Raw genomic sequence first — 21,644 nt, 5'->3', positions numbered from 1 at the left:
CTCTCCATCTGTTATAGTTTCAATATTATAGTTCAAATGCAAAATATGGGTAAAATAGCCATTGAGGGCAATAATTATTGTTGGCCATGTTGACTTATTTGTAGATTGTTATTTTTTGCTGATCATTTTTGCTACCTAAAGTTCTCTCTATATATCTACTAATGTTCAAAATAATAGCAAATAACGCTAAAAATGGTAACAAATGTCATGTAAGAGCTAAGACTCTTAAATGGGATCGACAGACGATTCCGGTCATTTGATTTTTCTGTAGATCATTTTTTTTTTGCTTATCATTTTTGCTGTTTACAGTTTCTCTTTTCACAAAAAATGCCAAACTAAAAAAACCGAATGAAAATAGTCTTTGAAGGGTAATAACTCATATAAAGCAGTCGACTGACGATTACGACTATATTCACTAATTTGTATATCTTATTTTGCGTATTACTTCTGCTATTTACAGTTTCTCTCGATCTACTAAAGTTTCATAAAATATACAAATGTCATTGAAGGGCAATAACTCCTACTAGCAGTCGAGGCGATATCGGCCATGGTGATTTATTTGTAGATCTTATTTGGTTGATCGTTTTAGCTGTTTTCAATTTAATCTATCTACACTATAGTTTTTTTTTGGCTAATCCTTTTTGCTATATGCTTTTGTTAAAAAGGGCAATAACTGCTATAAGGAACAAATGAACGTTTCGTATGCTTTCAAAATCAATACGACACGAATATAATGGCAAAAAAAATTTGTCTGTAAAATAGACATACAATTTTGTATAAATTAAAAACGCGTAAGGTAAATTTAATGAATATTTTCATTATCATTATTATGGTACAGTTGAATTATAATAATCAATAAGCTTTCTCGTTTTTTTTGTTTTTTTTGTTGGCAGCCGAAATTTTGTGTACAAAAATATTCTTGTCTATGCATATTGAAAGCATATATTTACGTTCGCAAATTTCTTAATTTTATAATTATTTACAAGAATATTCAGGATGCATTGAATAAACCGATTAAGGTTGTACATATATGTCACTTATGAACAGGTGCTCACTGGATTGATTGATATTTTGTTGGTGTTTAACGCCACTTCCAGAAAATATGGCTATATCGTGGTGGCCAGTTGTTATTGGCGAAGGAAGAAGGGGTTCCAGGAGAGAACCACCAACCTTCGACAGGAGAACTGGAAATTCTAATTAATTAAGATAGCAGTCGAAAGAACTTGCCAAAAGTGGGATTTAAACTAACAATCTAAGTGTTGACAGGCGAGTGATTTCTATAGACTTTCTATTTAGACCACTTGCCCACCGAGGTCCAAGGTGCTCACTGGATGGGCATTATATTTATCTGTAAATTAATCCACGGTGCATCCATTATATAGATTTTTTTCATATTTCCTTAAACTTTCCCTTTCAAAATATAAATAATATGACGAAATCCTCGATTAATATGACGACTGTAATTACGTATTACGTTTAGATTAAAAATTACCCACTAACAAAGACTGTGTTTGATGATAAGGCAACAACGCATTGACACTTAGAACAAACTCTTCCCTAACATACATATATATCATAAATTGGAAAATTTACTTTTTAAAATTACTACTTGAAAAAATTATTTAGTGTTTAGTAACAGAGAAAAGGTATGCAATACAGATACTACCTATGATAAAGTGATTGCAGAAGAAGTTCTATAATGCATGGGATTGCCATGGCAACAAACTTTAAGTTTAGATGCTTCGAGTTGTTTCATTGCACACACAGGGGTTGCGTAGGATAGTAAATAACTTGTATTATTTGTGACATTCATTACGAATAAAACAAAGGAATTTTCTTCCTTCTGCTGTGATAGACACTACTTCTAGAGAACTACATGTTATAGTCTTGCCAAGAAAAAATAGTTCTTTCTCTCTGTAGCGTAGCTTGGAACAATTCTGATTCTGCTGAGTTGCTGTTTCGCTAGTTAAAGTAAGATTTTTTAACTTTTTTTCCTAGTAATGTTTCTGTATACTAATTGCGTGTGGTCACTATAATTATTGAGACTTGAATGACATTTATTTTGTTTCACCCTACATTTTTTACAGAGAATTTCAAATTATATCTTTTTCATTAAGGGTATAACCCGAAGGTTCACGATTGAGCTCGTTTTAATTTACACTTGTTAGCAATATGACTTTATAAATCACAAAATATTTTCTCCTAAAATTTTGAACGAAAACTGCAGTTTTACGCATTAAAATGCATGTTATCCGTTAAGCTTATGTTTTCAATCAAAACCTTATTTCTTGTTTGATAAATATCAGTTTTTATTTATCAATAAACGATTGAAAATTTTGGCAGGAATCGAATATATTATGCATACCATGTAAAGAATCAATACTTAATGCAAACGTAGGAGTATGCTCGCGATTCTGTTTGAAGGGCAGGTTTACGGGGCAAAGTGACCTAAGCACTGTACATAAATCAATAAATGTTGATTTATATAATTAAAAGTTAAACTCGTTCATAAAGCTATGTCTTTCTAAACGAACAATATAGCTGGACTGTTCCATATCATATCATTCTAGAGTGTATGTACTAAATTATGCCTAATTTGATAAATTGATTGATTGATTGTTAGTGTTTAACGACACATTCATCACTCTTGGCTATATCGTGGCGGCCAGTTTTGATTGGTGGAGGAAGTCGAAATGCACGGAGAGAACCATTGACATAGTTAGGAAAACTTGCCCATCCTAAGTCAATAAAAATCGGAGTTGAACGCACCTGACACGAGCAGGGTTCGAACTCACCACCTCAGTGTTGACACACTTAATAAACAATCAATTTTAATATTTGTTAGGAAGAAGTAAAAAGTAAAGCTACTATTCATTTTCGATTTTCGATGAATCCAAACAAACGCTAAGATAAACTTATATGACCACTCTACCACCGAGGCCCCAAGTGTAATGAAGATATGTTCCCTATAAAATATTTACAAAAAAGTTATTACACATAAACTTTGCATGTGGACATGTTGGCTGCACTTTGGTCGGGTTGTTGTCTCTTTGACACATTCCCCGAATCCATTATCTATTCTATATTAGATTGAATTGATGAAACTAAGAAAAAAAAAACTCCTCAAAGTTACCAGGCTGGTAATTTTTAATGCCAGACGCGTGTTTTGTCTACAAATGACCCACCAGTAACGTCCGAATCAAGAAAGATAAAAGGCAAAATAAAGTACGAAGTTAAAATTATTAGGGACCAAAAATTTCGAAAAATTTTGTCAAGATACCAAGGGTGCAATCATTATCTGAAGTCAATGACCTTTTCTCTTTCCTAAAATATTAAATTAATCTATATATAGACGGATAACTGTTAATTAAGCCTGGGATCCTGACTGACGCGAAGATTAGGTTCGCGGCCAGGATTGATCTCTTTTTGTATACATTGATATACATTGATATGAGTAATTGTTTTCAGTTCCCTTGGAATTCGGTTTAAATTTCACACTTTACTATTATATTGGTAAAACACGCACAACTCTGGGTTTCGGTATTTACAGAAAGTAGGAGTTCCCTTTGAAATACCTTCAAGTCAATCCTATCATAACTTTACTTGATTCTATTATTAATTTGCTTTTCAAAAATTTTCAACCATTTCTATTTCGCACGTGTCTGAAAAAACACAAAAGTGTGATTGTTAATTAACTGTTTAATTACATTTTCATATTGTTTAGTATTCCAACGATAACATCTTGATATATTTATAAACAGAAGTAAAGGTCGATGAGGTAAAGTTAATACTAAATTTCCTGAAATGCATGTTTGTATTTTATGGCCGCAGACTACCGTTAAGAGCGCGTGCCAAGCTTACGCCTCGTGCTCTACATACTTAGGTGATTGACTAATAGAATCTTCTAGTTTATTTTGATAAGTAATATGGTATCATGTCTGCTGATGCATTACAATGTTTTCGGACAACATAAAGTACTTAATCAAAAGATACAAAAATAATCATTGTAGACAAGAATACTCGCGGTTGTGTAAGCATACAATGCTAATATTTGTAAGGAACGAGAAAATAGAGAGTTACACGCGTAACTAAAGACATGCAGGCGTTTTTCTTTTAAAATACAAATTGTCTTGGTAGAGCTCCGAATCCATTAGAAACTTAATTTAAAAGAATAAATAAAACAATTCTTTATGAATGACCATTCCTTTGTACATGTAACAAGTTACTAAACAAAAAGGAGCAATGTTCCAAAACGTGTAGCTTGCTGTTATATATGAAAACGAATAACTCTAAGAATTAAATTTCTTCACCCCTCCCCTTTTATAAATACTTTTCAAATACTATGCACACTATATTTCCGCCAAATTGTTATCAGTATGCATTTCTTCTAAGATATCTTTATTAAAAGTATAATAGGTTTATAAGATTTCCGCTTTTATCTCGTTCATAATTTTAAGTTTTTTTCTCCAAAGTGTTTAACATGTTCCTATCACTTAAACGCTCCTAAAATGTTTAGAAAATCATAAATGAAAATAAACAACAACAAAAACCAAAATAAAAATAAAAATAAAACACACACACACATAAATCGAATATTCCTTTAAGATAATATAGTGAAATGCTATGTATACATTTCCTCTGTCATTATGTAATCTAATTTCATGGCTAATTAAAATGATCCGAAGCAGCTACAAGTAGATTGAGATACATAGAAATAATTGTTTACTATCCTGGTTTCTATCTTATTTGATTTATACAATTAAATATCATGTCAACTTCTAAGAGGAAGATCCCCCATATATCACGAGGGGCAACCGGCATAATGTATAAATGATAGTCAATTTCTATATGCATGTCACATTCCGAAGAAGTAGTCGGAGGGTAAACAAGCAGTGCACATTAATAGGTATGTCTTGTGTGGTCTTGTGTGAGTTAATTTATCTCATTTTGGTTTCATCGATACTTAAACTATATGTAAGGTTAAATGGACAAAACAAAAAATAAAAATAAAAAAATAAAATAAATAAGAGGTTGACTTTGTTGTTTACGGAATTTAATAGTTACATGTATTTACTGTCTATGAAACGAGCACTATAGTGATGCCAATAAAGCTGTTTTGATTTCGATGGAAGCAAAAAAGCAACTTAAGATATATATTCATTTTATTTCTAAGCAAACACATTATGATAACCAAAGACATATCATTTTTTGCATCAGTAAAATTCGACCATGCTATTTTAATTCAAAATTATTCTAAATGTGCATAAGGATTTTTTTTTTTGAAGCAGTGTCTAAAATATGTTACTCAAGTTTTATAAATTACTAAAGTGGAGGATAAAGAAACGTGTCGATACTTGCAATGGCGATATCTTTTCGTTCCCACATTGTTTCTTGCAACCAAACTTCCACATCTTAGCGGATTTCACTTTCTGAAATAACTTGAATGCATTATGTTTTCTAAAAAAAATCTGTCGAGTTATTTTGGGGTTTCCTAACTCACATTTCGCATTTTATACACATCTTCTTTAAAACCACAGAGTAGATTTCATTGAAATAATTCGCAGAATGCATTTTTTTGCATCACACACTCTTTGCATTTTCAAAGGCAGTGAATATTTGTTGGTTCATTCAAGTGGATGTGTCAGACCATTTATTCATTAACAAACATAAGAGTTAAAAATAACTGATTGCGCTGTCTTCATATACTGCCTGAAAATATGTGCATCATTCTATAAAATAACGAAGGATGAACACGAACAACGTTAAAATGGTAATCTTTATTTTCCAAAACGAAGTTAATTTCCCTTTCCTGAAAAATTATACACCTACGTCATTTGCGTGTTTTAATCTCATTATATTTTTCATTTGCTACTCCATGGTATTTATCATTATTTTTAATATCATTGCCTACTTTTCCCTATTGCCTATACTGTATTTTTCAGTATTTTCTGCTGTTTCCACAGGTGGTTTCGAAATTTTGTTTAAGGGTTTCTGGGGGATTACACCTGTAAAAGATGGGACCTAGCCTAGCTTTAGTCGATTTATACAGCATTTTGAAAACGATAAAAAGAGGGATAACCCCAGGTGTTAGTGTTCTCGATCTCACACTTCTCACGTTTCCGACTCTTCGTTTGATTTTTAAAAAATACTTTGAATTCCCTCTTACCTAAGAGAATCTTACGTCAAGATTTCAAGTGATGATTCTGTTATTTTTGACCGCATAGTTTAGATGTTCGAATGTTATGCAATATATCTCCCATTATATTTTCGGTAAGAGTCAACATCAATCATTCGTTCATTAAGGTTTATACGACAGGAATTCCAGAAATACATATAATTTCTGTAAATAATTAGCTAGTTAGACTTTTTATTCGTTATTTAAACATTTGATTTCAATTAACAGACGAGGAAATTAGCGTCACTATGTATTAGCGGTGAATCTAAATTATACTGATCAATCTTGATCATATTAATCTTGTTAAGTGGTCAGTTAATTACTCTTGACCAGTGAAGTAGATAATATGTTTGGACTGGAATGTATCTCTATAATGGTACGCATCTTTATTATATGCAGACACACGTCACTCTTAGACGCCGTATCTATTTTTGACAATTTTCTTGCGGTGTTCTTGTCTCGTACTGACCCAATGACCTTATCTAAATCTTTACAAGCTTTTTTTCCTCTGAACATTGAGGTTAGGAGCATTTTCCTTTTTCTCTTTTCAACTAAAATGATTTGAAGGTTAGTTTATAAAACACAAGGTACTAAATAATTACAATTAAAACTCATTAAATTCCTGAACTTCAAAAAGTCGTGACGAAAGCAAACATATTCTTTCCAGTAACTTTGCCAAAAAAGTACATTTAGCTTCGGATGACCATATTAGAGGTCATACCATAACAGTGCAAATGAACACCGACTTACTGTTTGGGTTTTACGCATTTAAAAAAAATCAATCAATCCATTTAGTTCTCCTGTACGGGACGCAATTCTAATACATTAAATTAGTTTCAAATACTTAATGCGAAACGAGTACTACAGCAACAGAAAACAGACTATATTTGTTACAAAAGATGAGTGCATATTACTCTTGAAATGATATCAACATCAGAATGATAGCATGATGAATCACTTTTCTTTTTAATCTTATGCTATAATATATAAAGGTTCCCTTTCAGAACCATATTTTAATATTGAAAAAATATACCAGACAATTACATTATTCCTGGATTATTATTTACGCATTATGAAATTACTTTGTAGATAAAAAAAAAAAAAAAAAAAAAACACACATAACAACAGATGACTCAACCACTTTTACTTTTAGATCGTTTCTGAAAGATTTGCATCTTCTTATAACAGCATCAATTTGTTGAATGATCAGTATTTTGTATTAGTAATTGTATTTGGATGTTTGCCATTATATAAAGACCAAAAGATACCACCAGAACTCAACAACATACAATAAATAGAATAAAAGTACAGTGCGATTAGACATATCACCGGGTTTGTACATACATGAGCAACACGACGGGTGCCACATGTGGAGCAAGATCTGCTTACCCTACCGGAACACCTGAGATCATCCCCAGTTTTTTGGTGGGGTTCGTGTTGCTCAGTCTTTGGTTTTCTATGTTGTTTTGTGTACTGTTATTTGTCTGTTTGTCTTTTTCTTTTTTAGCCGTGGCGTTGTCAGTTTATTTTCGACTTATGAGTTTGAATGTCCCTAACGCCAGTTTATCTTCGACTTATGAGTTTGAATGTCTCTGTAGTATCCTTCGCCTCTCTTTTGCGACTTTGCGGTAGAAGCGAAACGGAAAACTCCTTTTTTTCCAAAAAAAATATATAAACGGATACAAACACAATTTAAAAATCAAAACAAACAAACTTATGATGGTTTCTAGTCATTAAATATTTTAGAACATCGGTTAAATATTTCAGTGTCTGCTTAAATCTTAACCAGTCTATCATACAATTTTGTAGAACGCAAATAATAAATCTTTTGACTGAATGCTGTTGAATCTTTGTGTGATATTGTTTATAATCCTGATCTCTGTTCCGATAAAGGTCCATCTCTTACCATTTTTCCGTGACAAATTGTCAATAATTGTGACCTCTAGATGAATTTTTGAATAAAACTTGTGTTTTAGGATGCTTTATCACTGACGTTCACGACGTGGCCGTTTATTTGAAAAAATATGGCATACTTTTGATAACATTTTTACTAAGTTAAACCTGACAAAAAATGTAACAAACTAAAAGTTAGGAAATAGGAATAGTTAACGGGCACATGTGCCTTTAATTATCCGAATATTTAAGTAATTATACATCGGTAAAACCTGTAACGCTTAGTGTTTCTGATGAGTAGGATAGAGGTATGATAACGTAACTAAAGACATTAACTGCCTTCATATACGATATAACAAAGTTACCATGAGCTTATTTTATAGTATATTACAACACTATGTCAGATGAAATTATATCATTTTGGATTGAGCGCAAGTCTTTATTTGGTGATCTAGTCAGATTGGATTAATCTAGATTTCATGCTCGAAAAGCTGAAAATGATCTATGAGCGGATTAAACAGGGGTTCTCATTTCCCAAGTTCCATTTTTTTTTTGTAATTTTTCCCCACTTCCCACTTTTCTTTTCCTTCTTTTTCCCAGATCCCGCTTTTTACCCCTTATTTCCCACACACCCTCTTATTTATCCCTTATATCCCACATCCTCACTTTTTTACCCTTATATTCCCCATTCCAAAAGCGTGTCAACCCTTCACCTATTGGAAAAAATAGCATTAAATTGCATGTTCTTATGATTTTCAATTTGAACCAGAAATTTATTTTGAGACGGTACAATTTCGTAGATCGCAGGGAAGTAATTCACTCAGATATTTAAAATAGCAACTTATATTCATATGAACATCGGCAATTTCTTGTTACATTCTGTCTGTCCCTCCCATTTGGTTTTTATTTGCTTATTTAGATTATTGGCTGTTTCCTTTGTAATATTTTGTATTGGTTCTGAGTCTTTAGTCTTTAAGTGACCATCTGCCTAAGAATCGGGCAGTAGTGAAAACATGACAAATACGTAAAAACCCACTCAAGTTGACATTAATTTATGTTCAAATTGTATAATAATGCATAAATATATCATTTGTTTCCTTTTTCTGATCTGGTAATTCAAGATATAATTTGGTTGAAATGCACTAGAAATTAAAAATTAAGGGGAGGTAACTCTGTAATTTGCTATCATTCTAACCAAAAGTTATCTAAAGATTTCTCAAATTACTAGATACGTAGAAACAAAAGGCCTACCATTTCTAAATGAGGATGTGGGTAACTTCAATATATGATGGTTAGGTCGGTTGGTTTTTTTTTCGGTCATGTTTTGAAATTTTCTTAAATTGCCTGATTCTTACAAAGACTGGCACTTTAAAAGACCTCACTGGTAACCAGTTTGTTTTTGAAGAATTATGCAATTACCTTATACATGATCTTTTCTTTTTGTGACTTACAGTCATATGCAATACATTTATTTGATAAAGAGCTATGTGGACCATTGAAAACATTGGCCCATGATGCAACAAAATCACAATGCAATTTATAGCCAGTAGTTTGGAAATAAAATATTTACCTCGTCTTGTATTCTCAAAAGGTTTCCTCGGGGAGTTAAACAATTGTTTTGATAGTAGATCCATTTCCTCTTTTAAAACTATGTGTTATACCCTTTATTATTCAAAATTGTGAACTTGTTCTTTAAGACTTTAGGCGTGCATCTTTTATCACTTTCACTTATTTTGTAAATACATCCATCTACAGAACCAACATGGCATCCAACATTTAGTGTCGGTATATGAATGAGGGGGTGCAATAGAATATTTGGCTATATATATGCTGATATACTCCCTACAGTTTAATATGTTTTGTCTATCTTTGTGTTTGTGTTGTCTAATTTGAAAATGATGTACTGACATCCTTTACTGTTTAGTAATGAAATCAAAAGAAGAAAGAAAAAAAAAACGTTTTAAGGCTTTATTTCTGTCCATATTACTTTTTTGAAAAATAATAACCATACTTTTATCTTGAGGATACGTTTGTTTGTGAAAGCTCTCGACTTATTTCATGGAATCTTGATATTATCTTAGGCAAAACATATATCGAGTGCGCCGCTGATAGTTCTACAAGCGCTCGTGATACCATTTGTATAACGTAGGTCTTACAACGTACCACTACATGCATCTTACAACTCAAAAGCTTTTTATTAATTTTTTAAGATAGATTGAGGTAGTAAAGTTAAACAATCAATCGGTGTAAACACATTGTATCGTTTGATGATGACATATTGAGGAGCCCCTATATCATATCGAGTGAACTGATAGAGTATTATTTTCAGAATCAAATTTCTTTGATGATTTTTTTATCGAAAGTGATAAAAATAATATTTTATAAGCTTTCATGTTCTAAAAAAATAATTGAAGAGTGTTAACGTTACGATTCTTTTCAACTCTTGGCGTGTAGTCTTTAAAGATAAACTTTGAATTATCAGATATACACAATGGGTTCCATCTGTTCAATTTTTGATGGAGGATCTTGATGTCCATGTTCAAATTGAAGGCATGGTTTGACTGTAAATAATAAGGCATAAAACAGTTATTCCGTTCGGATAAATTGCTTCTGTAGAATATTCAGATGTTTAAAATTTCACTTGGAATTTACTAAATATTGTTTGTTTTCCTTATTCTGTTTATAGTGTACAATTAAAATTGTAACCATATACTAGTAGTATAATTTTCCTTTCAAATTACTATTGTACCGGAATCGATATCGGAACCTTCGACACAGTAAGCCACATCTCGCCCTGTGAAATCACAGTTTCGATCCCCTCTGTATAGCATGCTTTTCTGTTATGTATGAAGCTTAACAATCCACGGTGGATTAATCAAATGAAAGTCTAGATACAGTTTGGTCTTGCAAATGATTTTGTTGTTGTGGCTCTTATGGAAAAATGACTCTCAAATTAGGTAGATAAGTGTAGCGTGGTGCTTCCCTTGTTCTAAAGATTTATGACAGCCCTCCACTACCTAAGTTGTTAAACAGAGCGATGGCATATTGGACCCGTGTAAGGCATTAATTCCCCGATGGCACAGTAGTAATTTAAAGTAAGGAAGTCATGCTCCACTGTCATACTAGCAATAAGTGTAATTTTTTAGCCACACACATGTGCAGGGGAAGAAATTATTTTAAATGTTTCTTTAAAAAAAGTTAAAAAAAAGTCTGCTATTATTATTCATTATCTTCCTGCAATCATCGTTAAATCAGAAACAACACTTTGAAAACTTTAAATTATTTTAAATGTTTCTTTAAAAAAAGTTAAAAATAAGTCTGCTATTATAATTCATTATCTTCCTGCAATAATCGTTAAATCATCAGAAACAACACTTTGAAAACTTTAAATTTATAAAGTACAAGTAACTACAATATAAAATTCTCCACTATGCATTAGGGACCCCCCGGCTGGCAAAAAAACTAAATCCCGCAGTTGATTCGAAACGAGAACGTTTTTTTTTTAAAAACAAATGAGTGGAGTTCTTTCCACGTCATGATTATTGAGAGTATCATATGTTTATGCATGGAAACAACTTTTAGACCCTCTATCATAATAGCTACCAGGCGATCAACAATGCTGCAACAGTTAATCTAAATCCTACTTGTCTATTATAACAATATTTATTTTGTTTTTTTAACATTAATTCTTTTTATAACATTAAAAGAGAAATGATGAAAGAGATTTATTTTATGTCTGAAATAAAACTTTCGGCTGAATATAAAAGCATCAGCACTTCTTTGAGCGATTATATTTGTCTTAATCTATAAAGAATCAATTTATTGTCGAAATTAACTGATATTAATTGAATTATATATTAACAGTGTGGATAGGGAAACGTTGTTAGAGATATATGCATGGAATTTTAAGTGTTTAAGAATTTACGCAATGGAAAATATGGATTATTTAAGTTTTTTGCGATACAACACTCGCAACTGCCTCCGCGAGTTTGTAAGTACTTTAACATAATTTGCACATTTCAAATTTTTTTCATAAAAAAGCTTAATGAAACAGACGTTACAAAAATTGAAAAGTACTGGTTTCCCTACCCGAATAGAGTATTTTCATATATCCGACTTTTGATTCTGAGTATATATAATTTTTCAACAGGTTGCATGTACTTACTTTGTGGTAGGACGTTCTGGTACTCGGTCAAGTAAGAGCAACTAAAAGCAGTAAAATCAAACTTACAATCGGTGCAATTTGGGGAAACAATTAAATGTATTCCGATGATTTTGTCGAGTATAGGAAACATACACCAGCTATTTTTTCCATACTTGCACCGATTGTAAGCTTTACTTTACTTCTTTCAGTTGCTCTTACTTGGCCGAGTACCAGAATATCCTATCACAGAGTATCGTACCTGTCGAAAAAGCGAAATGTCATATGAAAATATTCATAAAAGATTAAGCTTTAAGTATATGTACTAATCTTTAGTACATCTTTGATTCAGCTGAGGTTCAGGTCTCTTTTACAACAGAGTTATAAACGTTTTTTTTTCTTTTCAAATTTCGAAACCGAAGCACGATATATGTTTTACTTTTAATCCTTATCTGTATAATCATTAATAAATCACAATTTTATTTTTTAAATCAAAAACGTCCTATACTTATTTCCGTATACTTATGCATATTTATACCTACATTGACTTATGTCATTAAACAGTATCGACATTGATTTTTGAGGTAAAGATTGTTTTCATTAAAGACTTAAGTTGTAGAGGCAAAGCATAACAAACAAATACGTAATGTGGGAAATAGCGGCTACAGTTCACTGTGAATGACGATATATCTGACATGATTAATAGCAGAATTTCGGAATAGATTCATCGTCCTGAACATGCAAGAAATGTTTGCCACTGGACGTTAAGCAACCGACAATCAATCAGAATAGATTTTATTGACAAGTCTGTGTACCATTGGTGATAATGGATGCTCAAGTACCTCAAAGTTTATTCTTAAAGAAAAAAAAACGTCGACTCATATGGTTAAGAACATACAATACAGTTTTGATCCCACGGTAATTGTTTTACAACAGTTTACATACAATCTATTTTTAACCTCGGTTAGTTATTAAAATATGCAATAAAACTTGGGGTCGATATTTCGACATTTACTCAAAATTTATTTCAGTTTCTTGGGACATTTTTATTCTTTGAACGGACATACCTAACTTTTTTGTTTCAAAAAAAAAAACACAAGCAGAATTTAAAAAAAAAACATTAGAAATATCTTCTTTAGTAATGATTCATTTTAATCAAATTTTCCTGATTGTACGAAAAAAAAACGTCAATTTTTGCTTTTATATATCACATGATATTAGCAATGAAATCACGAAACGGATCAGCATGATGCAAGAGTTAGATTTACGGAAAATAAGATTAAATCAAATCACTTTATTAAATTGCTTTATCTTGTAAATGAGATAAATTGTAATATTTATTTTGAATTTAGAATGTAATACTAATAGAAGACTGATAAAAGGTGAAAAAGCAGTAGACGTAGATAAATACTTCATTAATCATTGAGTATTGAATACCTGTTCAATTGTAGATAAAAGAAATATGTATTATTAAGATTGCACATTAATGAAGTATTACTCTATTACTCGACATACGGTATCGATAAAAGTTCGAACATATGTATCATTTTCCAAAGTGCACAAGAACTATAGCTAGGATCAGGATGAGTTCAAAGACAGTTGATAACTCATTGATAATTTGTTGACGACTTGTGAAAGCTAGGATGCCATATTTATGAGAAAGTAATGCCGAAGACATGATACAAATCAGTGTTTGAATGGCGCAATGTCTTTATAATCAGCGTTCGTCTGCTTTATGCACATCATATGAGGGTGTAACGTCGCATTTTTGTTTTTTGGTTTAGATTAATAAATAATAAAGAGATACACAAAATGTAAATAATGAATCCTTTATATTTCCCTATTACACCCTTTTCTAATATTCAAAAGATAATTAATTTATAGGGTTAATACTCTTTAATTTTTTTTTTACCATTTAGTGTTATGTAACTGTATGATTTATATAAGATATCATATTCTGTATGTCAGTTTTCATGTTTTATATTTTGTATAGGATTTAATTACACCAGCTTGTGAGAGTATAGTTTGCCATTTTGCCATTTTATTTCTCATTCCGTAATGTCTGGCGATAAAAGTATGATGCTTAATCAGGTATTTGAACAAAGCCGTTTTCTTCTAATAACCAGACATGAATCAAATAAAATGTGAATTTTTGCTTGCTGGTTAGAAATTTTAGTCCCTTGAGATTCGGTTTTGTACTTTTGTGTCTGTCCACGCGGTTTATGCATATACTGAAATACTCATTCAACACTTTGCTTGCTTGGGAAGTGCATTAATATCACACATTTGATTTGTTATAGATTAAATAGATAGAGTAGAGCATTAAATTTCAAAATATAGTCTTATTTTTACGATTGGTATTTGATAAAACACACTTCAATGATGCACTGGAACCCAAGTCAAAGAGTCAACAAGATGCATAAGTGCAGATATTAAGTTTTTTTTATGCGAATTTTAATGAATTTCGGTTATTTTCATGTGAAACCTTAAAATATACGGATGAAAAAAAAAAAACAAACCAAGATATGCATCATTGATTTTATCCAATGATACAGCAGCACTTTACCTTCATTTTTTACTACAAGAAGCAGACAGAGTTCAAATTTGGGCAATGAGTGATTTACCTTAAAAAGTTTGTAGAGTTATTCCCTTTTTAACTTGGAAAATTGCAAAGCTTGAGCGGGGGCATTCGTGTCCTCAAACAAATTCTTTTTTTATTTTTAAAAATTCTTAACTGGAAAGTACACTTATTTTAAGGAATACCATTATGCAAGCATACTATATATTGTTAAAAGTTTCATTTCTGTCTCTGAAATATAATCTTTTGAATTTTTTAGTCTCTGGAGATCTACTATTTATACTACCCATGGATTTTGATATATATCATATGATATAATATATTGTATATCAAATTCCTTTGTGATATCTATTGTTGAAACTAGGATTGCAGATTTGATTTATTTATTTTTGCACCTCATAAACCTAAGCATAAATCTGCTTCACCCATCAATTCTATCTTATTCGCATCGGTTAATTTAAAGCGGAACTTATGTTACATATACGTGCGTAACTTTTATCTGGAACAAATTTTAAAGATTGATTATAATAAATATTGTAGATTGAGAAACTGCTTATAATTTTGAAAATTAAACACTTTCAAATTATTTTTCTCTTTTTAATGTCGACATATATTTACCATAATAGTCATTGAAAGTTTTCTTATATGGCAACAAAAAAAAAGAACCCAAGGTTGGTCAATATACCAAAAACAAAAATCCCTATTTTGACCTTGACCTTTATTTTGATTCCTTCGTATTTTGGTATCAGCAATTTGATACACCTTTCATAAAAACCCATACTTGGCTATTGTTGATACATGTAACAATGTGTCTGACTATTTGAATTTTTCATAGATACATTTAAGCTTCGTGTGCATGTAATCACCTGTTTTGCTAAATTTAACATTAGTATCCATTTTGTATAAATAACATTCAAGTACATGATAAGTATAACAAGTGTAATGCCAAAACAAAAATGGCACTTATGTACATTTAAATATTTCGAATGTTATGTAATCAAAACACTGCATTGTATTGCGAGTTGTATCACATTCCTTTTTTGTTACTTATAGAAATGTTTTTAGATGGAAATAAAAAACATGAATTCTTTAGGACAATACACGAATGGACAACTCAAAACACCACGTCGCAAGCGGGCAAAAGCAGTCTAACAAGAAAAGACACATACGAAGACAATGCTTAACACTAAAGCTTTACCACTGAAACCGGAAGTGATATATTTGTATCAGATATTCTGGAAGGGTTATAAACTTATGTCTAATACTATTGTATACACGTATAAGGCCAATGCCAACATAGTTCTTGTGTATATGTATTTCTTACGAACGTTATGCCATCATTATACCTCTTTTTACAACATGTGCTTTTTAATCCTTACGACTAGTCAAACTGGACCTAAACAGCAGGTACCTCCTGATAAGTAAATTTCGAAGCTGTCAATTTTGAATTTGAAAATCATATTTTAGAACGAAGATTTTTTACAATTCACATTTTAACCTGTCTGTAAATGTATAATTAAGAATATATACTCCAGTTTTATATAAGTATCTTAAAACAGAAGATGTCAGCTAGCTTGATATCATAATGATTGGAAATTAATTTTGATGTCATATACGCATAGATTTCAATTGTATTACATGCATTAAATTTACATTCTCAAAAGTTCAGACATGAAGGTTGTATTAGGAATAGAACCTCTTGGTTCAGACAAGACATTTGTTTAATGTAAGGCAAGACACTGTTTAAAGTAAGACAAGACACTTGTTTAAAGTAAAAGTAGTGTTGCTTTGAACCGAACAAACATTTGCAGAACTGCAAAGTTGATGTAGACACCTTGCATGCCAAGGACATTACAGTATAATAACAATGTATAATCACTTAGTTATGTAAGCATTGGTTTGGAATCCATTCAAACGTACTGTCAGCAAATTTCGTTTTCTCAGCAAGGGGTTGATTAACACATTATTGAGTGATGACTTCTTGAACTGACAGAAACAAAAACAAACCAAAAAACCCCAAAACAAAACGATTGCTTGAAGCTTGTTAGATATATGCAATACTCTTGTTATGACGCTGACGTAATTAAAAGAAAGATAATGATATAAATTGAAAACTTGTTCTTTGTATAGTTTTGTTTTACTTGGACAATTAGCAAATCTGTCGATCAAATTTATTGTTCAGGAAAAACTACGAAAGTAATGCCAAATTCGAAAATAGTAAACTATGTAAATGTACCAATTATAATGCCTTAGATAATCACAAACCATGGGTGTTGAAGTAGATATGATAAAATGATCCGATTTCATATTGGCGTTCAGTGGCGGATCTAGAAATTTTCATAAGTGGGGGCCCACTGACTGCCTAAGATGGGGCCCGCTCCAGTCATGCTTCAGTGATTCCCTATATAATCAACCAAATTTTTCCCAAAAAAGGGGGGGGGGGGGGGGCCCGGGCCCCCTGCCCCCCCCCCCCCTAAATCCGCCTCTGGCGTTTTATTTTGTAATTAAAACGCCAATGTGATGATGACGTTAAGCAGCCATCCATCATCATCATCACATTGGCGTTTTAATTACAAAATAAAATGTTACATAATTTCATTTAGAATATATGCTTTCCTCCCTAAAGATTGATCCATCGAAGAAGAATATAATTATATCTATGCATATAAAACTGTCAAAACTGCCTACTTGTGTCATCTTTGTTGATTTGATCTATATATTTGAGGCCTTGACCTACTTTTTTTTATTCTATTAAATCCTTTCAAAAATGATGATGTAATTTAAATATCTTTTGGGCTAAAGATGTTTGTTCTTGCTCATAAGCTTAAACTTATCAAAACAATACATACATAATGTTTCAAAAAAAAAAATATGTTGTCACATTCATGTGTAATAAAAATGCCTGAATCTCCTTCAAATATTACTACAACTGTATCATCGGTGATCTTATAACCAATTGTACAGTCAGACACCTTTTGACCAACTGCCTCGGTTTTAACTGTTTGTCAATACACCACTATACTTACCCCGCCTCAAGGGTTATCTAATGACGATAGTTACCATTAAATCCGTTTTAACTTTATAAAGCCACTATCGTATGTTTTAAAGTTTGGCTCTCGATGAAACAAGAAAGCTAAAATCTGCTGCCAAATTACTTTTTTTTTTAAAATGAAGAATGATTTACAGGTGATAAGATAAAAATGGCGTAAGGTTAATGAAAAAAATATGAATACACGCAAGCTATCTGATATGAAATTGATAAGCATGAAGAATTCATTACTTGTAATTTTTAACGTTTTTGAATAACGACTTTTCAATATCGTATATGATGATATTATCAACATGCAATTTCAAAACAAATTACTCTCTATATTATTTTGTGTTGATGCGATGAATAGAAACTCGATGTTTTAAATAAAAGCAATGATATGAAGACAATATATTCGGTTAAATTATGTATCTGTGTGATATTGGTTTGATTAAAAAATTGTTTTTGATAAGATAAATAAAAGATAAGCTTAGTGAACACGTGGCACAGGTGAAGGATGTTTTGCTTAATGTGTGAGGAGAAGCTGTTAACAATACAAAGTCAAAACATAAAAATCAACTGCCGAATATCTATGTACGGCACGTTGTTATATATATTGGAGCTTTTTTTAGTTAACCTGAGGTCATAAACCTGGAAGTCCTATGTACATATAAAACATTTGGAGCATTTACAAAGGATCAAACATAGACAAACTTAGTATGGATTAACAAAAAAACGGTTCATTTTGGTACTTAGAATTGTCTAAGTACACCATCCTGACGTAACATTATAGAACACTTTCAATTCTATTAGGTAATAGTTGTCAAGTTAATTGCGGTTAAGACTTTTTATCCCACTCCTCTTTATCCATTTCGAAAAGATCTTTCAACTTTCTCGCTTGTGTAACAACTCTTGTATCATATTTCACTTCAGCTGATTTTCATTTCGGTACAATACGTTTTGCGCAACATCCTTTTTACAAGCATTTCGAATAAAAACCTCATTCTGAATATATAAAGGTCATGGTATATGAGGATTAGGTTATTGAACACCGAACATCTCTTACTTTTTTGTTTCTTTATTTACTTTATTATCATTAAACATAAAAACATTTTTCGATTTTAGTACAAAATGCCGACAGCCGAAGGACTTGCTCCAGAAATCAAGGATTGTGACGATGGGTCCATTATCGTACAATATAAGCCATCCAAAAGTGGAACCCATGAGGTACAGATGTCATACGAGGGTTCTGCAACCGAGGGTAAGTTGTACTTATCAATGAAACCATTTACTCAGACATGAAAACAAAGGCTAGTTACTTCTTCGGAATCAGAATACATATATTATGTAATAATATCAATTATATTTATAAACAGTTGCAAATCATTGCAAGTTTACACGATAGGAATTATTGCATGGGATTTTATTAAACACGTTGTTAGATAAGAAAATGCATAAATTTCAGACTGTTTAGTCGTAACAAAATCATACTAAAATGTATAGAAATATTTACAGTAAACAGACATTTCATTGCGCATACAAAACTCGAACGTTTTGTAATGCCTAAGCTTGTTATTTGTGTTCTCGAACAGTATTGGTTTCGGAATAATCATCTTATGCTGTAACTTTAGTACGGGTTTTAATTTATCAACGTTTGGAATTTTCAAACATCATTATTAACCTTAGCAGCCATTTATTGTTCCATCTATATCTAATTTGGAATGACTTTAATCTAATCAAAACAAAACTGAGAGTATTAGGTTTGATTAAATTAAGTGAAAAATTATAAAACATTAGAAATTCACATTTAAGTTGGCAAAATACACACACAGTCGTTTCTCATTTCCGTCATCACTCTAATGCATGCCAAATATTTGCAGATAGTGCAGTTTCAAGTAACTTAAATTTTATGCACCAGCATAAAACTAATTACTGACAGCTTGTATGTTTTAATTAGTGTTGAAATGTTGTCTTAAAGAAAACACAGAACTGCTTCTTAAATCATACTCAATTGATTTAAATGCTCGAAAGGTCTCTTTGTAAATATTGTAAGCAAAATATTTAATTATGCGTTATCCCTATGTATCATACAATATGTTGAATACAATGACAAATAGGATTCACGTAGATGAGACGCAACCAAACGACATCTAGGCTAAGCGGTCAACGAAGTCTTCAATTATATAACGATGTCTATAAAATACATGTGTTAAGCCTTAAATTGCTCTGAGTGTAAAAAATATGGAGGTTTGCAGATGTAGTTTTTGTCATGAGCTGGAACAAAGAAAGTTTTGGTCATGAGCAGGGCCCAATTGGGTAATTACCAATCAAAATGTAATTCTATATGGATGTTGAAAGGAAAGATTGCAATAATGACATGTTGTATGTTTTGAAATAAAAAATCGTATCCTTAGTATAGAAGGGAGGTCGAAAGATATTAAACGGGAATTCAAAATTACCGATAACATAGTGACAACACCATTGCAAAAAAGAAAAACGACGAAAAGTCAAATAGTGAAAAAAAAAATAAACATTAAAAAAAAATAAAATTCTGAGCAACACGAAACCCACCAAAAACTGGGGATTATCTCGGGATTCTCCGGAAGGGTAAGCAGATCCTGCTCCACATGTGGCACCTGTTGCTAATGTACGTACACATTCGGTGATATAGTCGATGAATTGATTGATTGATTGTTTTTTTTATTGATAGTCGATATTTGCCGGGGAATGTTTTCATTTCCAAGAACTACCTGATAAAACGAATGTATTGTAGTTTCTCGGACATTTTGTTATTATCTAAATTTTATTATTTGTACACAGCTGATACACAAATTATTGTCAATTCTTTATTACTCGAAAATTTTGTTGCTATTTTAATTGTTATAAAAAATTCACATTTAACATGCTGAACAAAGGCATGTTTTTTTTCTATAGCAAATGTGATTTAATCTTCAATATTTACAACATGACGATGTTTGTAGTATATTGGCACAATGCAAAGATAACAATTCCATTATAATCAATTTGAAACGTTAACTACAAAAAGTATTATTAAGTTCCGTATGCATGTTTCAAGTACTTCTTAAATAAATGAAAGCTCCTCTTTTTCACATAGATTACACAAAAGTGCAAACAAATGTTATCTAAGTGCTAAAACATAAGTTCGTTTTATGTTTAAGTGTTGTAAGTTCTCAGCTATACAGATTATATTTGGACGATATCTTTACCCTAATTGTTTAAAAAATTCCCTTTTTGATGAATTAGGAAATAACTTGGAAACTAAGGTTCCAACTTCCTCAGGCAAAATTATTAGTTGGATTTGACTATTTCTTATAGGTTACTATTGGTCATATAAATCAGTTAGTGTCTACGAATGGCTTTCAAATAACTGGGTTTGGTCGTTCCTCATTGAGGTAAATCAAGGAAAGCGCTTCCGAAGCACAACATTTATTCAGTGTTTTTTTCTTCAACTATTGTCTCTAAAAGATAAATTGTTTTGAAGGCTGGACAAATTGCACGTGCAAACTGAGTCATTTTGACATCTTGCTGCTTTTTTTTTTAAAGATACAGTATTGTAAAAGGTAGGCCTTGTGAAAATATTACAGAAATCAAGCAAACGATTTCCATTGTAAAATATATATGTAGAGCTTGAAAGTTCTATATGGACGGGAAATTTCGACTCCTTTAATTTATAAATTCTTACAGTTTCTATAAAAAGCTTTTCAGAATTAGGCATTACAATACAACTATATTCTGTATTCTAATAGGTAATTTTTTTTAAAATGCTATTTCACTAAGAACCTAAATGCAAGTAATGCATCTCAATGTC

At 31.4% G+C, this 21,644-nt stretch overlaps 1 protein-coding gene across 3 annotated transcripts in view; it reads left to right on the top strand.

Annotated features, from left to right (window-relative positions):
• Window positions 1-1,727: 1,727 nt before the first annotated feature.
• The window catches only part of LOC127707465 (filamin-A-like), a 48,764-nt gene continuing 28,847 nt past the window's right edge, over window positions 1,728-21,644 (top strand). Inside the window, exons 1-2 of one of the 3 annotated variants that reach the window (XM_052211993.1) lie at window positions 1,728-1,971; window positions 18,941-19,076. In XM_052211993.1, the coding sequence (XP_052067953.1) occupies window positions 18,947-19,076 (130 nt within the window). In that variant the 5' untranslated portion in view covers window positions 1,728-1,971; window positions 18,941-18,946. Of the gene's footprint in view, window positions 1,972-4,838; window positions 4,907-18,940; window positions 19,077-21,644 lie in introns of those variants that run through there. The other 2 variants (XM_052211995.1, XM_052211994.1) reach the window with 2 other exon arrangements.

Source organism: Mytilus californianus, unplaced genomic scaffold, assembly GCF_021869535.1.
Source record: "Mytilus californianus isolate M0D057914Y unplaced genomic scaffold, xbMytCali1.0.p SCAF_7, whole genome shotgun sequence".
NCBI classification, from domain to species: domain Eukaryota; kingdom Metazoa; phylum Mollusca; class Bivalvia; order Mytilida; family Mytilidae; genus Mytilus; species Mytilus californianus.
Note: the sequence above shows the minus strand (reverse complement) of the source record. Positions and strands in the feature narration are given on the sequence as shown.